The 26,915-nt window shown below is 42.8% G+C and overlaps 1 protein-coding gene across 1 annotated transcript; it reads right to left on the bottom strand.

The window, feature by feature from the left end:
• Positions 1–250: 250 nt before the first annotated feature.
• slc6a20 (solute carrier family 6 member 20) lies at positions 251–26,915 on the bottom strand. The gene is made up of 11 exons (XM_004077640.4): positions 26,441–26,915; positions 12,855–12,995; positions 10,638–10,729; positions 10,334–10,561; positions 8,552–8,662; positions 8,233–8,474; positions 7,732–7,894; positions 2,644–2,845; positions 2,035–2,194; positions 1,757–1,922; positions 251–1,528 (listed from the first exon to the last, which is right to left on the bottom strand). Exons 1-11 carry the CDS (start codon positions 26,562–26,564, stop codon positions 1,364–1,366), a joined length of 1,794 nt encoding a protein of 597 aa, XP_004077688.1. The 5' UTR covers positions 26,565–26,915; the 3' UTR covers positions 251–1,363.

The following is a 26,915-nucleotide window of genomic DNA, read 5'->3' on the forward strand; positions in this document are numbered from 1 at the left end:
TCTTAATACTTATTTTCTGCACTATTGTACAAATAAATTCTGTAGAAATCTATCAATGTGATTTTTCTGGATATCTTTTTTTATTCTGTTGTAACAGTTGAAGTGAATCTATCATGAACATTACAGACCAGATTCAGCTTTTCAGTGGAACAACTTTCAGAATCTGTGACTGACAAACATTTATCTGCATCATAAAGTTGACATGTCTGCAAGACTTAAAGGATATCAAAAACAATAAAATTCACACCAGTCCTTACACAAACATCGTATTTATTTAGTAAAAACAGATGGACAAAATAATAAAGGTGCTCCACTGATGTCAAACTAACCCTTGGTGGATTGTGCATGTCAAATCAAAGGCATAAAACAATGAAAACACTGAAATATTTCAGCAGATTAAACACATTTAAATATCAAAGATGAACATGTTCCTGTGCTAAAACTATGTTTCGGCACATGAACACATCTACTGCTTCAAACACCGGCATGAAGGCATGAAGGCATCAGTGTGAAGTTGACAGATACGAAACTAGTTATCAAAAAATAGTTCATATGTAGCAAAATGACATTTTATACACCATATGTGTTCATCAACAGGCCTTTCAGGATCCCACATCTTAGTCAAATCCCACATTGACAACTTGCAGAAATCACAGCAGCTGTTTCCTCAGGGATGACCTGGAATCGTCCCGTTTTGATTGGAGGGATGAAAACTACTGCTTTTTACTTCTCTGATCAGAAGATTCACAGCGGATTGCTGGAACTCGCTGTTTGCATAAAAAACAAGTGCAAATCTCTCTTTGCAGGTGTTTCGTTTCATCTTACTGCGTGATTCAGACTTTCACTCAACTTGAAGCAGCGATTTTGGAGCAGGACAACGCAGCACTGTGCCTTAAAAATAGGGAAGAAAACAAACACTTGTGTCGCTCACTCAGTGAGCTGCTCTACATACATTCATGTCAGGATCCCACTGCTGTTCAGTCACATCATGTTAGATACTGAAACACTATCAATAAAAAGGAGAAATTACAGTAGACGTACACGGATGAGACTGCCAACAGCAGTGAGGGCTCCAGCTGCTCTCAATGCAAACACTCCTCACCAGGTGTGAGAGGCTTGGATGAAGAGGATGCTGATGCAAACAGAGTCCTAAAAGTGAGGAGAGAGACCGTTTGATCCGACAGGGTTCCTCCTCCCTCTGCTAGATGTCAGCAGGAGGAGCAGCTTTGACTACTTTGAATGACAGCAAGGAGGAGGAGGAGTTCAGCCGATGTTCAACTTTCTCTTCCCGATGAATGCTGGAGTGTTGACGAAGATCAGACAGAGCTGAGACCGTCTCTGCCCGACCGGAGCTCGAGGCTGGCTAAGCAGCCACCGTGCTCACCACCTCCTTCTGCACGACGCCGTGTTTCCTCTTTCGACAAAAGGCATAGAGAGCCGCCAGAGGAATACAGCTCACCGAAGACACGAGCAGCAGCCCGATGAAGACCTGGCCGAACACCGGATACTCCATCTGTACCGACTTCCCCTGAAAGTACCACAGAGAATGGACACCATCATTAGCGTCTGACCCTCAGTTCCATGCAGGTGTGAGTTCCAAAATGAAGCGATCAATCACAGGAATCAGGAGCCACTTTGGGTCCCAACCAGTCCTCTGTGAGTTTTCTCAGTGTGGAACAACTTGTATTTTTACTATTGCTTTGCACTGTTGCTACAGGAACTGATATTGAACTAACCCAGCAACTGCCCCACTTACCACATCTTTGTCCCATGCCTGATAGGTGGGGGTCCCTCCCTGGATGTAGGTGACGATATAAAACACAAAAAGGCTTATGAGGAGGAGGGGGCTCACTACCACCCACATGATCTTCCAGTACCAGTTGGGACGGTGACCCAGCATGTCCTCTATGTCCTTTTCAAACCTTCAATGAGAGCAGAAGAGAAGATAGTTAGCAGATGGAAGGGACCCCCACCGCCATTAACGGTACAGGAAGTGTCCCTGTAAAGGACGGAGTTTCTTCAAACACCACCCACCTTCTGATTCCATAAATGTAGCTGACAGTAATGACTTCGATGAGGACGATTAAGAGCAGTGAAAATGTGGCTCCGTAGTCGTTGAACATGGTAAACCAGTAGTTCCCAGAGGGGGTGGTGAACCCCAGGCCCAGCAGCAGACAGAACACACACACCCCAGCTGCAAGACAGACCATCAACCATCAACCATCACTTTAAAGCCATCCCACCAAATCTGGTAAAGAACAAGCAAAAATGGCGGTAAACACTTTTATTAAGTGATTGCAGTTTGTATGTTTTCATCTGCTACGGATTCACAACAATTTGAATTAATACATACTCCTCAATTATAATCTCAATTTTATTTATATATGTTCAGCAGATTTATATATGTCTTCCGTCATGAGAAAAATGCCTCAAGAACATGTTAAAAACACCATTTTGGGCCTGTTACATTCACCAAACAAAGAGTCTCATAACGTCTGTATACACAAACATCATCGGTATGACTGAAGATTGTTATTTCATTTAAAACTTTACCACGACTGACTAAATTGTTGACGCTAAAAGTTACGCATTGACAGACCATTCATGGTCACAGCTAGATGTGCGTTTTTATGTGGTCCGTACCGTTAAACACCTCGTCACTGATGCAGGATGTGATCTTGAAGTCTCTCAGAGGCGTGATGATGGCTGTGATGTTGCCGAGCATGCTGCCCATCCCCAGCAGCAGGAGCATGAAGAAGTAGAGCACGGACCAGAGCTGAGACAGAGGCATGTTCTTAATGGCTTCACTATAGACGATGAAGGCCAGGCCGGCGCCCTCCACAGCCTGAAACCCAGATAGACACCATCAATCATGTATGATCCATTCTGGATCAACGTGATCATTTTTGATCATCAGTGTAAGGACGGAGGCCCATAACAGTACTTGAAATACTTGAAATACTTTCCTATTGTGTTCTGTTCCATTTTTTTTTAATGTCACACTTAAAGCTGTAAAAAACTGACAATATTAAGTTTCTTTAAAGTTCTCTTTAAACAGTGACATAAAAGAGAAAAACGGTTTCAAATCTAATTTACAAACACATTCAGAAAAACCAGGAGACAGATTGATTATTTGTTTTTAATGCAGGACTCTAAAGCTCACTTATCAACATTTTGATTTTTAATGATGTACAAGTAGTAATCTTTCCAGAGCTAGAAAAAAGTTGTACTGCCCTGAACTTTACTTTGAAAAACAAACAAAGACATAAGCCTCGATTACCCATCAACCCTATTCAAGTTGAGTGCATTTTCAAATATGTATTGCATGTGTTGCTGGGAGATCTAGTCAAAGTGATTGTCTAATGGATGACAAGTGCAGACTGAATATTGACAGGAGGATTTCACGTGAACCGTGGATTACAGAGTCTTTACATAAAAAAAAAAACACAACAGGGAATAGAGGAAGAAAGGAACGGGTCTCTGCTGGAACAAATAAAACAGACGTCCTTTAAACTGGTCTGACATCTAATATGCATAATGCTACGTTCACACCGGCCTTGGAAACGCACGTTCAAGCGACCGATTCCAATGAAAAGTCTATGTAACAAACGTTTTCATGTTCTGAACTCTCGCGTTCAGGCGTCGCTATGCAAGTTTGATGTTTTTGGGCTCTTCGTACAAAACGCGTGGCCATTGAACGCACGTTGAAAGTTAAACCACTTGGTGTATGGATAACGTCATTTTTTAAAACACAGAAGTACCAACCATTTGAAAGCTGATCATGGAGGAGTAATTGATTAATAATTACAGTTTGTGCCAAGCTGGAATTCTGTGACACTCTAAACCTCTTCCAACTGTGCGCTAGTATCGGGTAGCGAAGGTCTAGTGTGTACACCATATGGTAAAAGTGTGTTCAAGAACCCGCGCTCAGCACGTTCTTGAACGTGCATCACATGCCCGGTGTGAACGTTGCATAAGAAGCATGCTTTCTCTGTGACACAAGCGTAAAAGCAGCATGCTTAGGCCAATGCAAAGCACACTCAGGGTCAGCCTGTATCTGCACTGATTGCCAAAAATGTCCTTACAAGAGGGATCAAAGTTGGGGCACGGGTGGTGGTGAGGGCTACACCTCCCCCAGAGCGCCGCCGCCAGAGCCTGGAGTGGAAGAAGAACGCAGGAGAGATGGAGGGAGAGGAGGAATGTCCAATGTAAAGATGAGATATTGGTGAAACACAAAACATTCTTGTCTGTTTGGATTTGGGACTGACACATAGAAACACTGGAAGCCCCTCCCCAGGTGGTTGCAAAAATGTACAGCAACTGTAAGATCCAGGCAGTGTCCAAGGAGTCATCAGGGTCAACATAGCTGCCAAGACCAGACAAGGTCCGGTTTGTCCAGGATGACATAACCGTCTAGAAAAAGTCTTAGTCATATGCACCCATAGGGGGTTGTACGGGTGCTGTGGGGTTTTGGGTTGTCTGGGACTGTGGAGGTCAGAGACAGGATGACACACTTGCACAGGAGCGCAGGTGTGTCTTGCAGTTCCTTTGACGCTCGTGCAACCACCTCAAGGGACATCACTAAGATGAAATGTACCTTTGTTGTGCGTGTGATATGCGTATCATTAGGTATTTGTAGGGCTAACTGTTCGCTACAGGCACTTATAATGTACATATGATGCTGTTGTTCAGTGGCCTTGTGCCACACTCTAGTCTCTAGTGAGGTGTGAGAAGTGGCTTTGAGCAAGATTTAACCCTTGTGCTATCCTAGGCACTTTAACATTGGGAGTTGGGTCATCTAGACCCACTAGACAGTGCTCTGAACCTTTTTTCTTCAATGATTTGTGATCTTCACTGGTGTCCATAGATTACATGAAATCTTTCCACCTTTATCCACCTTTGTCATGGTAGGAAGAACACGTCAATGTAAGGGTGGGGTCATAGGATAGCACAAAGGATAAAGGGATTGAAAACCCAAAAATCCATACGAAATGTCTACTTATCTTTACATGTTAACTGTAACTAACCCTAACCCCTCACTACGACCTGTCACCCGCAGCATGCCTGTAGAAAAAATGTGCATGAACATTTTCGCTCTACATTTTTACCTTGTGGTCTACGACCTTTATATTTTGTGCCTGTCACTTGCGTGTCTCGTGTCGGTTTGACCAATTTTAACCTGCAGACAGCCGGTATCCGCCTGTAAGGTCAGGTGTGACTGAGGCATAATTATTTCGGACCTTTATGTATTTGATATTAATGGAGAAACTGTGAGTTACCTGTGAGTTATATAATATTTTCAAATAATAAAGAGAACATTTAGAATTATATTATAATATATTACCCAGGGTTCCTACATGTTTATTCAAGTTAAGACTTTTTAAGACATTGCACATGTCTCTGCCTAATTCCAGCCCTATGGAGGAAAAAAAACAACAGATATCCTTGAATTTCAGAACAATTACTTGTCAGGAGTGGAGTAACGTAATAAATTACAATTACTAGACTATAGAAACCCTCATGACTTCATTCCTCACATTTTGGTGCAGTGCAACCAAAGGTGACAAATCACACAAATGTATGGAAAGAGTCTGACATTGTCTCTTGCGTAAACCAAACAAAACGAATATTAATAAAAAAAACAGTTACTGATGCATGTGGGCTAATGCAGAGTGATCACAGTAAGATGAAGACAGTGGAAATATAGACATGTATGAATCTAGGCCCATTCGGCAACTGGAGATATTTGGATTATTTCCAATTAGTTGAAAACAAAGGCAAACACATTTCAGGTAAGTGCGATTTTGTCTTGGACGTGAACTGCCTTCCACTGCCCTAGTGTCAATGAGCAACCTGTCTAGAACTATATAGGCTACTATATTATATTATAGATAAATTATGCTATATTTTTTCATGTTCATGTGGTGAAATTAACGAGGTGGGGCAAAAACCTGATTGGCTTTGAGTTGCCTGTATGTTTTTATTTTGAGGGTATCTTGTTTGTGTTAACTTTACTCCCTTTTGAATTTGTATGTGAGTGGAAAAAAGTAATGAGTGGTGAAGTACTTCTTAAATGAGGGAATAACTAATGTAATTGAATACTATTTCACCCAGTAAATAAAGTGAAGTAATCAGTTACTCCTTAAAAATAATTCTTATTCTTGTTTACTTGTTTGTTTGTACAAATATTTCATTTACATTTGATTATCTTGAATCTGAAAACTTTACCTGGACTGTTCAGTATCCAGTACTGGTTGAGGTTTTGGCTAAAGATGACCAGGATCCATTTGAGGTCAGTGACTCTGATCGTTTAAAATGAACCAAAATCTACTATGAATCGGATCAGAAATCACAAATTATGATATGAATCGCTGTTGAAATGAATCGTTATAACGTTAATACAGATAAATATATTTGAGAACTAGACTGTAAATAAAAATGTAGACGAGGCTTTGTGAAAAAATATTCAAATTGATTATTGTACTAAAAAACGTAAAAATGCAGAAAATGCACTCTCTCCTTCTCTTCTTCTCTACTAATTTCAGCTTGTACATCATTCAGCTAAAATTTTTAATGATATTACTCCACTTGCTCCAAAAATTGATAAATTGATTCAAAAATCTTGCCTAATGTAACATAAATTTGCATGTTTTTAAATTTTGATACTTGATGAAATTTTGCTATGAAAATCTCTGAAACAGTGTTTTGTCTATTTTACAGATATAGTATTTTTTTTATCATATGAATGACTTTTATAAGTAACATAATCTGCATATATTTTATATAACTGATCTGCATTTGCCATGTTGATTTCTAAAATAGTTATTTTTACATTACAATTAAGTAATTCATCTTTGTCATGTGCTTTATTGATACTTTATGATTCTTAATTCTGTCTGATAAAAGCCAGGAACCGGATATTGATAAATCATGTAATAAAATGGTTAAAGTATAACGAGGTGGGATTATATAAATTCGCTTCCTTCCACTTCCTTTCAAGCAATATTTATTAATATGCCTGATTATCCTAAGTTTGATTAGTTACTGTATGAATGTATAGCTGATGATTGTATTGCTTTTGGGTATTTCTATTTGATTGCTTGAAATAAACCATTTCAAATCAAAAATTCAAATCAAATCAAATCAAAATGATGAGATAAAGTGCTGCCTGGTTCACAGTTTTAGCCAGCGGCTGCTTTTCTCTGAGTGGTAAAGCAGCAAATACTAAACGCATAGCCGTGCGTACCTCTGCCAGATCTTATCCCGGTACCGGTCCCGTACCATCCCTGGTCACAACACTTCATACCTGAGCTCATGACCCTCAAAGACAACTTTTTTTTATTTGCATTGAAGCAGACATGGAGGAAGCGCTTGTGCACCAGCTAATGTGAGTAAATGTTTAAAGGTCACCTACAACATTTGATCTTTATTCAGATGGGTTTGGTCTTTTGTGCTCCAGACGGAATGGTTGCATTGTATTTTTTCTTGATTCAGTATTTCATGAAAACATCATTTTGACTGCATCAGCGTCTTCATACCTCGATGCCCATATCTGGAAACCAGTGCATGCAGCACTGCCCACATCAGCTTCAATTAGACTCAAAGATCATGCATCTTGCCCATCTACATGTTAACGCATGTTGAAAACGGCCCTCATTCATCATTTTCAAAACTGACAGTCTGCTGATAAAATGTTTTTGTGCGCTTCAGCAGAAAGAATGAAGAACCTACCGTGTCCAGCTCACTCTCCAGGCTGCAGTCTTCTAGTCTGCTGGACAGCTCAGCGAACTGCTGCGGGTACGTGGCGTTCAGCCTGTCCATAACCTCCAGGACGTTGTTCAAAGAGATGGAGTCTTCGGCGAGGCTGAAGGTGTTCAGCAGCAACACACGTGTCCTGCAAGACCAGTGCAACAACAGCATGCTGAACCTAAGGTTTTCTCTGGTTTGTCTTTGCGTCTCAGCTCCTCTGTTGGGGGGGCAGAGCTCCCCTGATCCTATGGTGAAGTTCACTCCATTGACTTCCTGTTTTATTTTGCAGAGCTCTGCTCTTGAGTGTTTGTCAAGACTTAGTTTGCTTTCATGAAGTTGTTATAAAAGAGCCAATAAAAGGACTTGGATCTGTGATAGGACAGTCTTTTATAAATGCGACACAGGTATGAGGAAGAGGAAGAACGCTGATTCCAAACCCCCCCCATCCAAATGCACGATAACATGCAACAGAGACACACAAACCTCTCCAGACAGTTCTCATAGTTCACAGTGGCCTTGAATCCGTAGATGGCAAACGTGATGATGGCAGCAAAGATGGAGGTCCCGCTGTTGATAAATGAGACGACAATGGCCTGCCGCTGGAAGTTGTTGTGGTACTGATTGTAGCTGGCAAAGGCTATGAGGGAGCCAAAACCCAAACCCAGAGAGAAGAAGATCTGGGTGGCCGCATTGATCCAAGTCACAGGATTGGCCAACTGCTCCATCTAAAAGGGCAGAAAAAATTCGGTTTACTCTAGCAAAGCTTTGAGCATTGTGGTCACAGCGGTGGATCTGGCCTCACCTTCGGTGTGAACATGTACCTAACACCGTTGAGGGCTCCGTGCAGGGTGAAGCCCCGAACCAGGTAGATGAAGAGGACCAGGTATGGGAAGGTGGCTGTGAAGTACACCACCTGTAGAGCGAGACCACCACCAAAGTCAGTGCTCTTCAAACGCAAACATTTACTTCAGCTTTCTGTGCAAACTTTAGGACCCTAAAGGACCTAAACGTCTCTGTCAGGATGGTTTTCTGTTAAAAAAAACAACAAAAGCAGATCAACTTCCTCCATTTTCCTAACTCGCGTTATCCCTTTCAGGGTCACAGGGTCACTGGAGCCTGTCCGGGTACTGTCAGGCGAAGGCGGGGTACAGGTCTGGACAGTTTACCAGTCTGTCGCAGCGATGAACTTTTCCAGAGAAAAACATAAAATTCCATTTGAAAAGTGGAAAGTTTTTTTGCTAAATTTACAAAAAAACTTCAATATCGACTGCAGCATCAAGAAGTACTAACACAGTACCTCTGTGTTAGTACTTTCACGTGTACACACGTTACTGCTCAAAGGCTTGGGATCCTTTGAAATTATTTTATCCATTAAAACACATCACAATTTGTCTGAATAGAAAAAACAACACGCAAACACTATCAGCATTAAAAAAATTGAGATATTTTGTTGTTTTTTTTATGGTAGCCCACAGAAAGCAGCAAATGCAGAATGTGGCAAATACAGCTAGGTTGACTTAAAGTATTTTATCTTTGTCTTTGCTGCTTGTCCAGACCCTGCTGGTTAACAGGTTTTATTTGGTTCCATTGTCATTTGACGACCCGAGGCATCACTGTCGTCCTGCACAGACGTGCAGTGCACTCATCCTCTCCATTCCCTGTTTCTGCTGCTTCCCAAAATGGAAGACTTCGTAGCATTTTAAGTGGTTATAATTTTGTTTAAAGTTAAATAACTTTCCCTTCTGAGCCCCACAACAGACTTCCTTTTATTATTCTGTCGTTCTTTCCTTATGTCCATTTTAAGCTTGTTGAGAAACGACTCCCCAGCTTAGTTAAGCCACTGAACCAAACTCAAGAAGGGCAACGTAAAGGTTAAAAAAGTTTTCTTAGCAGCTTTTCATGGAAAGTGATCCAGAGGACCAGCATCTGCTTATAACACATTTTCAGGCAAAATAATAATTTGTTTCTCTTTCTTTTCAAAAAGTGAAGCCAAATGTTTGCGCGTCAGTGTTTCCCTGCAGATTTACATACATACAGTCAGATTGTTTAGGCTCTTGTTGTGTCTGTGACCTCTGAGAGCCACAGAAATAATTTAGACTTTGCATTACTGGATGATTTTGCTCCCATTGAAGCAGCATAGCTGGTCATAGCTGTCATTTTAAGAAATGTGTTACTGCGGGCAGAGCAACAACACTAGAGGAATACAAACGCATCACTAAAATGTTCCTACTCAGTAACTAACATAGTAACTAACCTCCTTTTAAGTTACTTCAATCCTGCTCTCTGCCTGCAGACACAATCATGCTTCCGTACCCAAAAGTTTGACCTTTCGTCAGTGTGTTCATCGTTTCAGACAGAATCTGAGAAAAACATCAATGGAGATGACGGGCTGCTGAGAGCTACAGCATGAAGGAGTAAGAGGATGGAGGTCAGAGAGGCGCAAACCGCTGTGATTGGCTGGAAACGAAAATGCCGCCAAAACTCCAAAACAGGAGCCATGAAGTCGGGGGTTTAATTCCCGGTGAGCTGGTGTTATTATTCAAGCCTGCACACAGAGTTCCACAGAGGGGGGAGCTTTTCTTACCTTTCCTGTGGACTTGACCCCCCGCACAATGAAGAGGAAAGTAATGACCCATGCCAGCACAAGGCACAGAGCCTGGCCTGTGTGAATGCGTCCATTCTGCTCAATGGAGGGGGATATGTCCAGAGTTTCTCTGTAGAAGAAATACTGGGTGGGTGTAGCTCTCTCACACTCCTCAAGAGGTCCTGTCCGGTTGGAATTTACGGGGCAAGCCGCCCAGGGCAGGACAGACTGTGAACATAGAAGTGTTCCAGTGAGGTCTCATCCAGCAGCACGCATCTGAGCTGATCATTCAGCAGCAGCTCACCTGAAACGAATTAAAGAGGTACCAGAAGCTCCATGCGTTGATGACGTTGTAGTACAGGCACAGATACAAGGAGGTGACCACACTGGCAAGACCTGAACCACAAGAATCTCACATTTAACACAACAACACTGTTGCAGTATTCAACGGCAAAAATCCCAGCTGTGAGCATCTAGTGTGGCTTTTTAAAAATAAAAAGATGCATCTCAAAGCAAACACACAGATCATTCTAAACACCAACCTAGACCTCAGTTTAGACCTCCATAGCTGTCTATGCGCTGTGTGGACCAAGAAAACACTCACAGCGTAAAGTTCCATCAAGAATTGGTGCTCACGTGTATAAAGACACACATGCACACATTGTTTTTGTTTACTCCTATCATTGTTACAGCAACACAAGTTAAGACAGATTTGCATCCAAATGGGGAGCGTAAATGTTTTGAGTCCTACACGAAAACGGCATTAACAGCCAAAGCTAGAAGTCATTTTGAGTAATGCTGCATGTTTGTGACCAAATGATAATGATGAAGAACAAGGAAAGTAAGCCTGAATTTTGCTTTCAAAGCTGAGCATAAATGTGAAATGTTATTTGATAGAAGCAAGTTAAGGACTAAACCAGATTATTTTAAATAGCATGTGTTTTTCAAACAGAGCTTCTCACTTTATCTGCATTCCTGGTTTTTCAGAATTTTGCTAATTAGAATGGAGGCAGAACCTTTAGACGTCGTGCTCCTCTCTGGTGGTACCAACTCTCTGCTTCAGATCTAGATCTGTCTTTAAGAGTGTGTTCAGAATGGAAAAGTCCGTTGGTCCAGACTGAGTCCACTCAATTTGGTCCGGATCAAGTACTGAACCTTGTGTTTGGTCTGTAGGCATATACTGCTGAGGGTTGTTCTGTTAGAGCTGAGTAGTTTTTCTCAGTATGATTTCTCGTGGATATCCTTGTTTCTGTTACTAATTTATGCCTTAGTCACATGCACCCGAAAGAGGGTTGATCCGAACGGGTTCTGTGGGTTTTTGGGTTGTCCGGCCCCTTGAAGGGTCATATGAAGGAGTGACTGCATCTTGCAGTTTCCTTGAGGCTTGCACGGCTGCCTTAAGGGATGTCATCACAATGGAGCGAACCATTGTCGTGCGTGTGGTACGTGTTTTGAGACGTATTTGTACGGATAATGTAAGTTACACACACTTACTACGTACGGGTGATGCTCTCATACGGTGTCCCACACTCTAGTCGTTAGTAAGGTGCTAGTACTGGCCTCTTACTGACCACATGCAAGTGCTGCCCACATGGGGTGTGCAGGTATACGAACGCCTGTAGGACATCTGGAGGCCTGTAGGACACAATGTCCACACAAACTACACTCTGATTGTCAAATTTCCTATTTTCTAACAGTCGCGTAAGTCGAACAGCACTAGCGGGCTCTTTGCGCAGTCCAAAGAATTTGAGGGGGGGGGTTGACAACTATTGAGGTCTAAACCGTATCCACCATTAACCCTTGTGCTATCTTGGATGACCCCACCCTTCCATTGACGTGTTCTCCCTACCATGACAAAGGTGGATAAAGGTGGAAAGATTTCATGTAATCCATGGACACCAGTGAAGATCACAAATCATTGAAGAAAAAAGGTTCAGAGCACTGTCTAGTGGGTCTAGATGACCCAACTCCCAATGTTAAAGTGCCTAGGATAGCACAAGGGTTATGGGTGTGTGTCAGCAATCAGCAGATGTTCCAGTGTTTTAGTTTTGTATCTTTCCTGACCCTAAACAGTCATGAGTGCTGTTCCCCCTCCCCACATCTCTTTCCTCCAGTTCTTCTACTTGGAGGGAGTTCTCTTCACAGTTACCAAATATGAGGGATTACACCAGGAGCTTTTCCACATAACCTGCCCGTTTGTTGTAAAGACAACCAAAAACAAAAAATTGTACTTTTTGGAATGACCTGGACTGAGTGGGAATCTTGAATTATTTCAAATAAAATGGAAAAATTGTGAAGTGTTTATTTTGTTTGTAAATATATTTTTTAAACATGTAAGCAAATAATAAATACTCTTTTTAGCAAGCAGCCTCTACTTAATTTAATTAGGGATTTGCGTTGTTTTTAAGTAGAAGTACAAAGTTTGTTGATGGAAAGCAAACAAACCTACAACATATGATCAACAGTGAGGCACAAGCAAAAATAAGAAAAATATGTTTGCCGTGTTGAATTTAGAACTTACCTACTCCTGACAGGTACGGGCTGATGGCAGTCCACGCCCCAATGCTGCCCAAGCGCATCTTCTGACCAATGGCAAGCTCCATGTAGAACAAGGGCACACCTTCCAGTATCAGCATCAGGAGGTATGGGATTAAGAAACCCCCTGAAATGACAAACACACTTAAATAAGCAGCTGAAGTCTTATTCCAGATGTGTGGCTGTTTTGCAGGAAAGACTTTCTCTCATGCATGTCTGTCAGCGTCACTCCGTCACGTGGTTTCATCACAGGAGCTTCTTCTTTACCTTTCTGCTGCTTCTTCAGGGGTCTCCACAGTCAATCATCCACCTCCATCTAAGCCCAGCCTCACATCCTCCTTTTCTACATCCCAGATCCTCCTCTTTCCTGGTAGCTCCAACCTCAGCATCTTTTCACCAACATCATCACTGTTTCTCCTCAAAATCTGTCTTGCAGTCTCTAAACCAACATGGCTGCTCACACCCCAGTCATCTACACCTTTACTTTCATTCCTAATGACACTCTTTAGTCACAAATCACACCTAAAACCTTTCCCCACCCGCTCCCACCTGTTTGCACACACCTCTTCACCCCTTTCCCACACTCTGTTGTTCTGGACTGAGTTTATAAAGTCCTCCACCTTCTCCACCTCTGCTCCCTGTAACCTCACTGCTCCACTGGAGTTCCTCCCACTTACACACAGATACTCCGTCTAAAATCGAATGGTTCAATTAAAGAAAAACACCAAAAACTGTCTTGAAGGGTAAGCAGGCACACATGAAAAGCTGGCAGGTCTATGAATCAATGAGCAGGAACAAATATGCAAAGGCTGCTCATCCAGAGAAACATAACATTAAAGGCTCTTGGCTGTGCCGGAAGCAGTCATTGCAGCCTAAAAGAGATGTCTGCACAGGCAGGGGAATGAATCGGATTCTCTCGCAAGTACATTTTACAAACAAGTTTGTACAAGAGATTCAAAATTTAATCCCGTTGCCAAAGACAGGGACTGATTCATGGACCCGCCCCTCCATCAATCAGGCCCCCCCCAGGACAGGCACTGTGGCGACGAGCATTTCAGCTCCACCTTTCCACTCTGCTGTTTCCAACCGTTTATGGCTGCACGGCTGCAGCACCCAGACCCTCTCGTCGGGTCCAGATGACCCTGACGTCGATAAACCCAAGCAGAGGCTCCTCGAAAATGACGTAGAACAATATTTAGTAAACTGAACTTCAGTCACATTTTTTTCAACTATGAAACAACTCTTGAAAGTTTTACTGTGGAAATGAAAACCTGTAGCAACACTTTACTTCCAGGATTATTTATTTCTGTTAAAAGTATCGCATCACATTTGTTTAGTTAATATAGCTAGAGCCTTAATAAATTGACTGAAGTGTATTTTTGCCACAGCTCCCAGTTAAACTCTTCTGGATCCAGATCATCCCCAAAGGAACTCAGAGCCTAAACCTAATCAGCCTCTTAGAAGAGGACACTTCAGCAGCAGGTCTGCAAGTTGGGAGGACTTGGATCAGTTGGGTCTCAAATCAAAATCAGAAACCTGCCCTGTTTTCCAACAACACGTCAAAGCAGATCAGAAAAAATGCAGGAAGTGGAACACTGATCACTCTGTGATCCCCAAATGATGGACATAGTTCTTGTCAAACAGCAAATCAGCTTGATGGATTCTTCACATGCATTCAAGTAGTATCAAGCAGGGAGGCATTGGGTCCCATTTTTAAAACATTTGATATGACTTAGCCTGGGTTTGAATCCATGACCTTCCAGTGGCAGGGCAGATGCTCTAACCACAATGCCACTGAGCTGGTAGTGGTTCTAATCACCATCTCAGATTCTGGGGTGGCACAGAGATCAGAGATTATGCTTCCATCTCAGAGCTCAAATTGCCATCAACATGTTTATGACCAATGAGCTGCTGTCTGAGTCCATTTCTGTGAGGGCCCACCGAGAGGATCAGTGGTTCTGGGCTGACCCCACGCCTCATGTCGCCCATGATAACTAGGTGGCTTCCTGCTGATGCTCAGACTTTTTCTGTGCTCAGCAGCAGCCGTGACAATTATGTAACGCCTGTGGCACCCAACACACGTTTGAAGTGAGGTTGGATAACTAGCATTGGTGGTAAATAAACAACTGTTTGGGGACCCAGCTCATCACTTGCATATAACCAGCTGATTGTTGGACCAAAACCAGTTGGTTGTGCAAAGCCTGCTGATTAGTGTAACTGCTTTACAGCAGCAAGCACTGCAGGCAGAGAACATTCTACCAGATTCAGTTCTTAAAATCCATCATTGCACAAACCTTCACTGCTCTAGCCGTACCCTAGCCCCACTCTGGCAGCGTTCTGGGCCCACTCTGGTACCACTTTGGCACCGCTCTGGCTCCTCTCTAGCTTTGCAGCACCAGAGGAGGACAAATGGGATGTTCTGGCGTCATAAACACGGGTGTTAGCTTTTACATCTGTGTGTCAGTTTGCTCACTGTGTTGTCATGGTCTCACTGAAAAAAGCAACAGGCTCTTCATTCAGTTACCGTTGAGTCAAAGTTTTGATTGTGAGCGGTCAATGTCTGTCAACTCCCTCGCCACCTCATAAATCCACTTGTTGGGGAGTCGACATGAATTCCTTCTGCTTCTGCCATCCGCTTATTTACCAGACTGTTCAAGATTATTTCAGATTCCTTGCTGTACATAATAAATAACAAAGTTGTGGTAAAACCCAGAACATTCTAACATTAGGCCGAATTAAAGGATTAAAGGGTCGGGTCACTGGATTTGGATCTGGTCCAGTCTTGAATTCACGTCCACACATTTTCGCTCTACTGCTCACATCAGGACAGTGATTACAGCAGAAGCGTGCTTATTGTGGAAGTTCTTACAGTAATGATCTCTGAAGAATCAATAAAAGCATAACAAAGCTCCCATCCAGTCACATTATTTCTGCTTTAGACCCTTTTATGGGGGGGTCATTACAGTTTACGGCTGGCTTTGCCCACTAATCTGTGGAGATCCAGTCAGGAGGAACAGAAAGGAAGAAAGTACAACAACAAGGAAACAAAGCAAATCTCCAGCTTATCAACCACACATGTGTTTACAGATACTGCAGTTTATCTGGGGGAGGGGCCACACAGTCACTTATTAAAACAGTGTTCATGAAAAGCTGGCACAGGATGAAATGAAGATTAGAATTTAACGACAGCTGAGTTTTGGAACAGGTTTTATGTAATCCTTTGTCGCTCCACCTTCAGGGCAGACGCCTGCGTCATGTAACCACAGGGTGAGGGGGCCAAATGAGGCACAAACATTACCTTAGAAAAGGTTGACAGAAAGGAGAGATGAGATGGATGAAGACAAACACTGCTCGTCTTCAGAATTCTTCATCTCTGCATATTCATGTGAAACACAGAGATTCCCTGAAAGCAGTGATCTGCTCATGACTGAGCTCTGAACGTAGTGCCATGTGCACACACATGGGGTGCACACACATGGGGTGCACACACATGGGGTGCACACACATGGGGTGCACACATTTGGCACGTGGCAAGATGCACATTCAAGAAGGCGTTGAACACGGGTTCTTGCACACGCTATCAGCACTTGGTGTTCACACAGGTCTGTCACCAGCTGATATTAGCGCATGACCTCACAGTTGGAAGAGGTTTGGTGTGAAATGTCAAAGTGGTGTAAATCTGGGGAATCTTGCTCCAGGTTTTTCCTTAACAGCTCTATTACTATTTGTGAAAGACACGGTGTGATAGAATTCCAGCCGAGGACAAACTGCAATTATTAATTACTCCTTCATGATCGATTTTCTTTTTTATTTCCAACTTTCTCTATTGAACATTTCGTAGTAACAGACATTCAAGTGAAAAATATTTACAATTTTGAATGAGAAAACAATCAAGGAATGTCACCCCCCCAAAACTTTTCCCCTCCCACTCTATCATCCTAATCCCAGCCCACATACCCCAGCTAACCCCCCCTCCCCTCCCTTACTTGGCTAAACATAAAAAAAATTAAAAATAATAAATAAAATATTAAATAAATAAATAAAATAAAATAAATAAAAGGCAAATAGAATGTAATTTGAGTACAATTATGAATTTAGGAAGGCAAATCAGTAGAAACATGAATATCGTTCAGTTTTAATCAGAAGGTAAGACCAGGGTATTGACATACTGTAGAAAGGGATTCCAGTTGGGCTGAAGGGATTTAATTGAGCCTCTGAGCGAGAACCAAAGTTGCTAAAGTTTAAGATTTACGTAAATCATGTCGCGCAGCCAGTGGACATTCGAAGGGGGTCGGGGATCTTTCCAGCTCAGTAAGATCAAACGACGAGGCAGCAGAGTGGTAAAAGCCAAAGCCCGTTTCATCGTGCCTGGTACAGCATCATCAGGAGTGAAACCAAATATTGCGGTGATCGGATTAGGTGTAATATGGTATGTATAGGCTCCTGATAGCACGTTAAACACATTGAACTGTTGCAACTCCGGACACGACCAAAACATGTGAACGTGGTTAGCAGGGGACCATGATCGATTTTCTGTCAATTAAAAACCGGACACAATCCATATGCTACTACCAAATCGGAGTCCCTGAATGGTCAAAGATCCTGAGAACTGACCTAAAAACCTCAGCAGCGACACGTCAATGTTTTGAACATGACTCATCCCATGGAGGATAGGAAAGCTGCAATTGGGAACCATTTGGTAGTTTCACTTCTCAATCCAAGCCCTTAATGCTGAGTTCTAAACAGGGAAGAACAGGGTCACATTTGTAGAGTTTTCAGGTTTTTGACCTGACAGTGGATTTGAACTAACAACCTCCCAGTATAAGGGCAGACAGTCTCACGAGACCACTGAGCTGGTCTGAGCACTTAGATACTCACAACACCTGCAGGCACTTGAATAAGCTGATTTTCCTCCAACCTAGTTATGGGGAATAGAGAAAGTTCTGCACTGAAAGGGCTGTGTGTAAATTTGACTTAATGATTTGTTTTAATACAGAAAGGTCTCTCAGCCTCCTTCAGAGCTCCACAGGAACACAATACAACACTGTCATTGTCAATACACAATATGGATTTTCAGCAGTTTACTTACTACGCAGCATTTCTGCCCCTTAATCCTGTTTTCACTGACTGTGACTTTACTGTCTTTCATTTGGTCTGTGTTCAAACTCGGAGCTCTTACTTCCACTCGCTGATCACACCATCCGATCACAATCTGATTTCTAAAATAGTGTTTTCAGTAACATGTGGACACGATAACCTTTCATTAATCATTTACCTGATTAGCAGCTATCATCCTTCCATCTTCCAAACTTGCTAAATCCTTTTAAGGGTCACTGGGTTGCTGGAGCCTATCCCAGCTACAGTAGGTGAAGGCGGGGTTCTCACTGCACATTCTGTCGCAGGGTCACAGCAGCTATCAATAATGAAATATAAGAATAACACATGCTGGCCCCGGCCTGGGTGACGAATGGGATCGCCCGGGGGGCGGTTGTTCTCTTTCTGCTGCCGTGCGGGCGTTGGGGGGGTTCTGGCTGCCGCTACCACTGCGGCGGGGGTTTTGGTGTGGGGATGGCTGGGCACTCTCCCTCCTTCCTTTCACATTCCATCATCCATTTTAGAAGAACATAAAGACTCACTTAAGCACAGGTGTGAGCTCACCTCTACATAAATAGTTTGCGTGATTGAATGAAATATTTCACACTAGTTGGTTTGAAGGCATAAGTATGTGTGTGTGAACATTATTAGTATTGTGTACATGTTGACATGTGGACATTTTTTGAGCCAACAGGTGTGTTTATAACGTGTGTGTGTGGACAGGCCCCGCCCTTAAAACTTGTATTACATATGAACCTCACTGTAATGAGTATAACCATCCAAAAACTTGCTGCTTACTTCATTGTTTTACCCCCCCCTCTTATAATCACCCTTCTACCCCCCCCTCCAACATCCCTCTCTCTACTTCCCTCCTTTCCTTTTCCGTCCAGTCCAACACAAAAATTTTTCAAATATGATTAAATGAATAATGAATAAAGTTTGGCCTCGATTACAAAAGGGGTTTATTCAGACATAACTCTGGTTTGTCAGAAGACACATAACCCCTGTTGTTAAAGTAAAATATGTCCAACACAAGAGGCCTTCAGCTCCCAGCTGTTGGACAGGACAAGTTAAAAAATACGGTAATAATAACAACACATCCTTTCTTCTCCTCTATAAAGCCAAACATTCTGTCATGAATCCACCTCTTTCTGATATATTTCATGCTTTTACATCAGAGCATTTGAAAAACTGAATACAGTGGACAAAGATCAGATGAGACCCCAGAGTAGCATTGTGTATCCACGGCAACCACAATCTCTTTTGAGTACAAATGAAAAACAACAGCACGTTTTTTTATATTGCAGACGTACAAGTCTCAACATTACACAGCCATCGCTACAGCCGTATTGTTCACAGAGAACAGAGCTGCAAAAATAAGAGTAAGTTTAAAAGTCACTTCAATACAAACTAGAGGTGTTCGGATCTGAAGATTTTGGCCCTGATCAGAGTCAGAGTCGTTTGATTTGGACACAGATCCCGCTTCCAGATCCTTTTGCAAAACATTTTTAAAAACTTTTATAAAAAATGATCCAGGTTGGTCCCTCTTTTTATTTCATTTACCTTCTTTTATTTTTAAACATTTAAACAGAGAACATCTGGGAAGTAGCTTCAACAATCAAGTACAAATAGTGGAACTATATAAAATTATTAATTATTAACTAGTAAAAATGGGTAAATAATTAGTAACGTGATAAAGTTTGGAAACTGTAGTTAGTTCCTTCAGAACCATAAGTCTTTTTTGATTTATTGTGATCTATGTTTACATGAAAAATTGTTAATAGTACAGAAATGATTTTCCTAACAATATTTGTTGCAGTTGAACAGGAAGCTGTTAATTAGTATTTGGTGACTGTAGCTTTATGATCCTCAGAACTATTAACCATTTTTAAACATATGTGATCGCACACATTCAAAACTAAAAACAAGGACGGTCCTCCAACGTTGTTGTGGTGTCATGAATGGGATGATGAGTTTTCATGACGAGCTCATGTCAATTAAACATTTATTAGTTTTGGTTGTTGTGAGACATTATGGATTAATCTATTTTTTTAAGTACTCTGCAGCCGCATCACTGCCGTCTCTGTTGGCAGCAGGAGAGCACCGTTCTGCTTAAAAAGAAACAAAAATCCAATCTTTTCTGCTGAAATGCCTTTGTAGGTCGATGTTTGCATTGAGACAAAAAGCAAGAGACATTTGCTGCCAGTTTAAAATGTTTATTAAAAGAGTTTTTGAGTGAATTTAGTTTTTTTAGTGAATATCTCACCAACTTAACTGAACTGTTTTTTGTGCCTCCTGCTCAAACTGCTGCTTTAGTCCGCTGCGCTTTACAACAGTAAAACGTTGTGATCCGTTCATGACATGCAGACTTCTACAAGGACATTTATTTGAAATACATACCGCTGATCAAAAAAAGAAAAAGATCCCATTTGGATCAAGTCTGAAACTCTGTGATCGGATCCAGACATCCCTAACGCAAAAATAGTTTTTCTAAATAAATCCGATAACCACCAAGATCTTCTAATGGTGGCATTTCCATAGTCATTAGATTTATGTGGATATGTAAACAGGCTCAGTGGGCCTGATGCAGCCTGTAGCAGCTCCTTATCATTTGATTTTTGATTTGATTTTATTGATTTATTTCAAGCATTGTAGTCAAAGCAATAAAGAATTTACACATATTTATCAAACTCATTACAGAAATGATGAAATGCATGGATTTAAAAGACAGAAAACAAAACAAAAATGTCACTTAAATCATATATGCTTATTTAAATACAGTGATCATTAACTAAAGTTTAAGTAGAGTTTGATTTATTGCTTGAAAAGCAGTGGGAAGAAGCAAGCTTATATAATCCCACCCCCACTGAGTTCATTCATTTGATAATTTTACAGTGTTTTAAATCCGGTTCTGATCAGATAGATTCTCTTCAAGTAACAAAATCCAGTGCCTAGAAATGATTGATGATCTTCAGAAAACATTACTTCATGATTTCAGTAAACATTAACGGTACCGATATGTAATAATAATTGATTATCATTAAAACACATGATAACATTAAACCAGAAATCATGAATGCAGGTGAGCCTGTCAGCTAAGCTGCAGCCTTCTTTGCTCTGAATTCTTTCACTGAGCCAACTTACTTCATGGATTGGGGGATTTGGTGCAACAGTCTCCTGAGCTGAGCTGCACACCTTGGACCTCAGAGAAAACAACAACAACAAAAATTCTCTATAAACTAGCATCTAACAAGAATCATCGCCAAGCCTCTGTCTTTGAACTTGCTTCAAATAACTCCCGAGCTCTGAAGAGAAGCTTCAGTCTATGACAGGAGATGCACATTTCACACACCCAGCTACATTCCAACAAAAGGAGGCAGACTTTCACAGCTACACCAGATTTAAGATGGACCTACACCCTCTCAGGATGGAAACTTCCCTGCACCTCAGTTCAGAGATGACCAATCCCTGAACAACAAAACAAAGAAAACGAGGGAAAAGCTGCTTTGGAGGAGAATCTCTGAAGGCAAAGAAAAGAAAAGTGACAGAACGTGTCACCACTGCAGTATCAAACAGAACCCATCAGCTGGGTTCTTCAAATAGCAGAACCAGACCGCAGAGAGGATGACCAGCAGGTGACAGGGGGTGAAACAGGTTAGTGTGGACACCAGCATCTGCAAACCCAAAGAGAGACCCCACCATTCCCTCATGATCCCCACCAGGTCTTTGCTTCAGAAGAGGCAGGAGGACAGCCAGGCTGTCTCCTCCACCAGCACCATGCAGACAAACAGAGCAGGGATCACATCACCTGCTGCTTTGAATCCAGCTCAGCGGAGCTCACTGTCCGTTTTACTGAGAAAACCTGGATTATGTTAACTATTGATGCAATTACACATCAAACCACCTCGGCTGCGTTCATGCTAATCATCATTAGCATGAACGCAAAACCTTTTTTTCTTCATGGTTAAAACTAAATTCAGGTGTCTGGGGGTTATATTGATTTCAATTCTGACTAACATTTTACACCTTTTATTGGGTACAATGATTACGGTTAACATTTCCAGGAGAGAGAATGATGTTTTTTTTTCTCTCCGTTAAAAATGTATCTTGAACAAAAATAGAATCCTTCTCTTAGTCGACTAAATACAGACATGAAACACAACAAGTGAAAACACAAATTAAGCATCAATGTGCACATAGTTTATTGGTTTATAGGAATCTACTTAGTACTAGTGAACATCTGCCCTCATATACAAGCACAGCACCCATGACTGTTAACATGTAAGCATGCCTCTCCTGCACACATGCACATAGGGCTCCGGGAATTGGACGGATGGGACATGCTGGCGGGGCAGATCCGGGGGTGATTCTCTTTGGGGCCTCGTCCCCCCCCCCCCCCCCCCTCCACTTTGACTCCCATATTAGACACTTTGATTCTTCGAGGGTTTTGTGGGGATTGTCTGATGGAGGGGGATACGGTGAAACATCCGGGCTCATCTCTCAACGGTCTGCTCCCCAATTTTTAACTTTCACTTCAGACACCACATACTGCATGTTGGCACCACACAGGCAGCAAACACACACTTACACAGAAGGAACCCAGGGTGGCGGCCTGTCTTCACCCACCTGGACCTCTCCGGGCAGCCTGGCGTGGCTGGGCGTGCAGTGATAGGGGGTCGGTGGGCTGGAGGGGGTTACTGTGTAGCGACGGCGGCGGGGGGGCAACCAGAAGAACGTGTGTATGTGTGTGACAGTGCATGGGTGGGGCTGTAGAGGGTAGCGTAGTGTGGGGGGAGGTAGGGGTGGAGCTGTGGGTGTGTTGTGATCTTTGGGCTGCTTGGGTCGGGCACCGGGGCTGGCCTGTGGTGACAAGGCTCCGGCTGGGTGATGGGCTGCTCCGGGGCCCTGGTCTCATCTTTGGCCCGCGTCCAGGGCCGGGTGGCCCCCATGGGTGCTGCCCGGTACAGCGAAGTGCGCCTGTCCTGTGGCCTGGGGTTCCTGGGTCCTGACGCTGGGTTCACCTATGCCTCCCGGTGCCGGACGGGGCCTGTAGGGGGGCCTCCTCTGCACCTGGCTGGGTTGGTGGGCGTTCCCCCCCGCTTGGGTTGCGTGGGTCCCATCGCTGGGGACACTCCTGGTCCGGGGGTCTCCCCCCCTCTCCTGGTCTGGCTGGTCGGGCTGGGGAGGATCTGGTTCCCTAATGATCACATGGTTCACTTTGGCAGCGTGCATGTAGCCCCACCCCCACGTGCACACTGCCACACTGCTCCCTGTCTGCTTTATCCCTCCTCCTAACCCACAGAGTATCGATGGACAGATATCTTCCGCTTGTTTTAGTGTCACAATTTCACGTTTGAATGTATATTTGCCTTTCTGTAGATGTAGCATAAATGTTTCACATCTTAAAATAATAATCTATTCAAATTAGCAATTCAGGACTTGTAACCCCTTACTTTCCCCCCCCTCCCTCTTTATTTTTTTTTTCTAACACCCCCCCTTTCCCACAAACACACACACTTTCCCCCTCTCCCTCCCCTTTGATAAAAGGAATATGCATACATACTTAAAACACAAAATGTAACAAATAAATAAGAAACAATTTAAAAAAAAACAGAAAGGGGTTTATACAAATTTACATCCTGGCTATCCGAAGATTCATAACCCCTTTTTGTGATGGTATAACCTGTCCAACACAAAAGGCCTCTAATCTGTTTGCTCAGTTGTTGGACAGAACAAGTTAAAAAGAAGTAGAAAAAAAAAGAAATTCACCTCTGATTTGTGGATGGGACCGTTGGTAACCCCGCCCCCACTTCCTGTCATCCGTCTGTTTACATGTTCTCCTGCTAGCTTACAGTCCCTCACATCGGAGCTTTCCAGGCGTACGGTTTAGATCCAGATTCAAACAAAGACGTTCATTAATCCATCTGTCTGCAAGTGGATGCATCAGAATGGAGCTTCTTCTTCACATCTACTAGCTTCACATCTGCCCCCCATCATGAGAAAAATGCCACAAGGACAAGTTAAAAACACCAAAAGCATTTTTTTCAAAGGAGTAGGTCTAGAAGGTTTGACAGGTGCTACCCATAACTGTCAGTGTGAGCGAAACAATCGACAACAGAGAAAAGCTCAACTACATTCCAGCTCAGGCAGCAAACATTAACATTTCCTAAAGTACATCAAATGTTTTGACAGGCTCTGGCTGTTCCCCTCTGAGGTTATCACATGTCACTGACAGCCGCAGCACAGCAATGCAGCAGAGACGCAGACCTGCTGGAAGAAGCCACACTAAAGTCACTTTAGAGCCACACAAAGTCACTCCAGAGGCTGTGGCTGAAGAATCGCTCCAGAGCCCCTCCAAAATCCCTCTGGACTCACATCCGACTCACTGCAGAGATTTCCCCTAAAGGCTATGCCACTCAAGAGAATCTCCAGATGCACACCAGAGCCTGTTCAATGCCACATCAAAGTGTCTCTGCACCCAGAGAACCTTCAGTGCGAGGAACTGGAGAGCCATGCCAGAGACAGAAAGTCTTGCAAGGATCCCTCCAGAGTCCCAGTGGAGATGACTAGAGATCAGGTCAGTAAAGCATCATGCCCGAGTCACATCCAGAGGCAGAGATGCAGTTCCTGATACGACCACTATGAGGAACAATTGTTGAAAAGGATGGACGGCAAGTGTAAAAACAAATATACAATGTAAAGAATTTACAAGAACAATGTTAACGTGGTGAATTTATGATCTAACTGACTGGGATACAAATATATAAATACAATTTCTTTAGTTTTGCTTTAAAATATTGTTTTTTTTACTGATCTTGTCGTGGGTCATAATGATGATAACATGACATTATTATAAAAGTAAGTTAATAAAGTTATTACTGAATATATCTTTATCTAAATGTTATAGATTGAGCGATGGATGTATTATGTAAGAATTCTGACCTTTAGTTTGTTTTGTTAAGTAATTTTGGTTAAAAACATTTTGGTTAAAAACAACACAAAAACAATCAAAGAATCAAAAAATGTTCCCCTCACCAAATCCAAAAAGGTTTGGACACGCCTGATTTAAAGGGCCTATATCATGCAAAATCAACTTTCTGAGATTTTAAGTGTATAATAATGTTCATTTCTCACCAAAAACAACCCCAATGTGGTCTTTTGATCCATTTCCGAGTATTCCTCTAAAACCTATAGCACGACTATAGCTTTCATATAGTTATAGTTTTCCTTGATGACTTCAAAATAAACGTGACATTAGAAAAAGAGCAAGCAGTTTGAAAACAAACAGTGGAACCTGTCAGAGCCTGGATGGACAGACCAGACTGCTGCAGAGGATCCTCAATAAGACTAAATGATAAAAAAAAGGTCAAATCACCAACTAGAGTCAACAAAACAACTATGAACTTTGTTAATTTGTGCTTTAAAAACACAACAAAATAAAAATTTAATATTATTATTATTATTTTTAATAATTAAAATAAAATGACCAGGAAGACAAAATAGAATTTCCTTGCTGTGTTTTTTGTAGATACCTTTTGGTCACTTTGAGCAATTATTATGGGCTGTAAATCAGTTACTAATAATGAGTAACTAAACATATAAAAATACTTTAAATATCTTCGTGTACTTTGTTGCGGACACAGTATGGCTTCCTTTTGTTCTTTCTTAGTATCCTTAAAAAATCCATGACTGAAATGTAAGGTAATAACAATGATGGATTTGTGTTTTAATCTGCAGACACAGCGCTGATTTGGACGAGCTGTTCTGGTTTAAATGCATTGTTCCAGTCAAGCAGAGCTGGTAATTTTCCACTGTTTCTGGTGGACTTTTTTCAACATCAGATGAAAAAACTGCGAGAACCCAAACCTAAAATGATAACTTTGATCACATACCCGCGCACACGCACGCTCTTACACACACACACTCGGACGTTTCAATTAAGAGCAGGTGAGAGTTGGACCCAGCACCTCTGTCGTGATTGGTTAAAACAATGGATGTGAATGAGACGGACACATCTGCTTCAGAGGACATTGTGGGGCGGGAGGGGGACTGGGACTCCCCTCTGATTGGTCCATGAGAGGGGTTCTGCTGGTCCGTCCACGCCAACAGGCGCTTCTATGCGCGCGTGTTTGCCGCACGCAGACAGCAGCGCAGCGCTCGCGCGCAGCGGCACGCGCTCTGTATCAAATGGAAATTTACAGAGTGAGGGAGCCCCGGGTCCGAAAATTATAATAACGGTCCCTACAGGTACCGCTCTGTCCAGCTCCGTGCTCCTCGTCGGCAGAGCCCGCAGTCCAAAGTTACTCACATACACGGAACCGAGACTTTCATTCAGCATAGGTGCGGAACCGGACCGAGCTCAGAAAAGGCAGCTGAACAACAACAAGTCGTCCTAAAAAAAAGTTCTTTGGAAACTTTGGACTTTTCCTCCTAATCCAAATAGAACTGCTCGAACCGGTCCGGAGCCACTTGACTCACCTCCGCCGTGCATCTGGCACAGGTACGGGAACCGCCACACGTTCCCCAGGCCCACCGCGTAGGAGACGCACGCCAGGATGAACTCCGTCGGGCTGCTCCAGCTGTCCCGAGCATCTTTCCCCATCTTTGTATTCGTTCGCGGCTCACGCGGCTCTGGAGCTGGCAGGCGCGTGTGCGGAGCGGCGAGCCCACCGAGCTTTTAAGCATCCCTGTGACGCGGCCGCCGCAGGAGGAGGGTCCTTCCGGACCGAACAGGGCCGTGTTCCCCCAGACCAATCAAACGGCGTCCTGTGATGTGTAGTACCATACATCACATCTGCTCGATGTAAAGTTTATTCCTCGCCTCGGTCCCTAGGCTGAGCGCTGCTGTCAATCATGCAAGTGGATGTGGGCGGGGCTTCGAAGCCACCTCTGTGAAGCTGTGATCGTCCTGCGTGGAAAATTACTGCAGCCCTCCTCAACACCTAAAGAACAA

The sequence above is a fragment of the Oryzias latipes genome, chromosome 16, assembly GCF_002234675.1.
Source record: "Oryzias latipes chromosome 16, ASM223467v1".
Lineage (NCBI taxonomy): Eukaryota > Metazoa > Chordata > Actinopteri > Beloniformes > Adrianichthyidae > Oryzias > Oryzias latipes.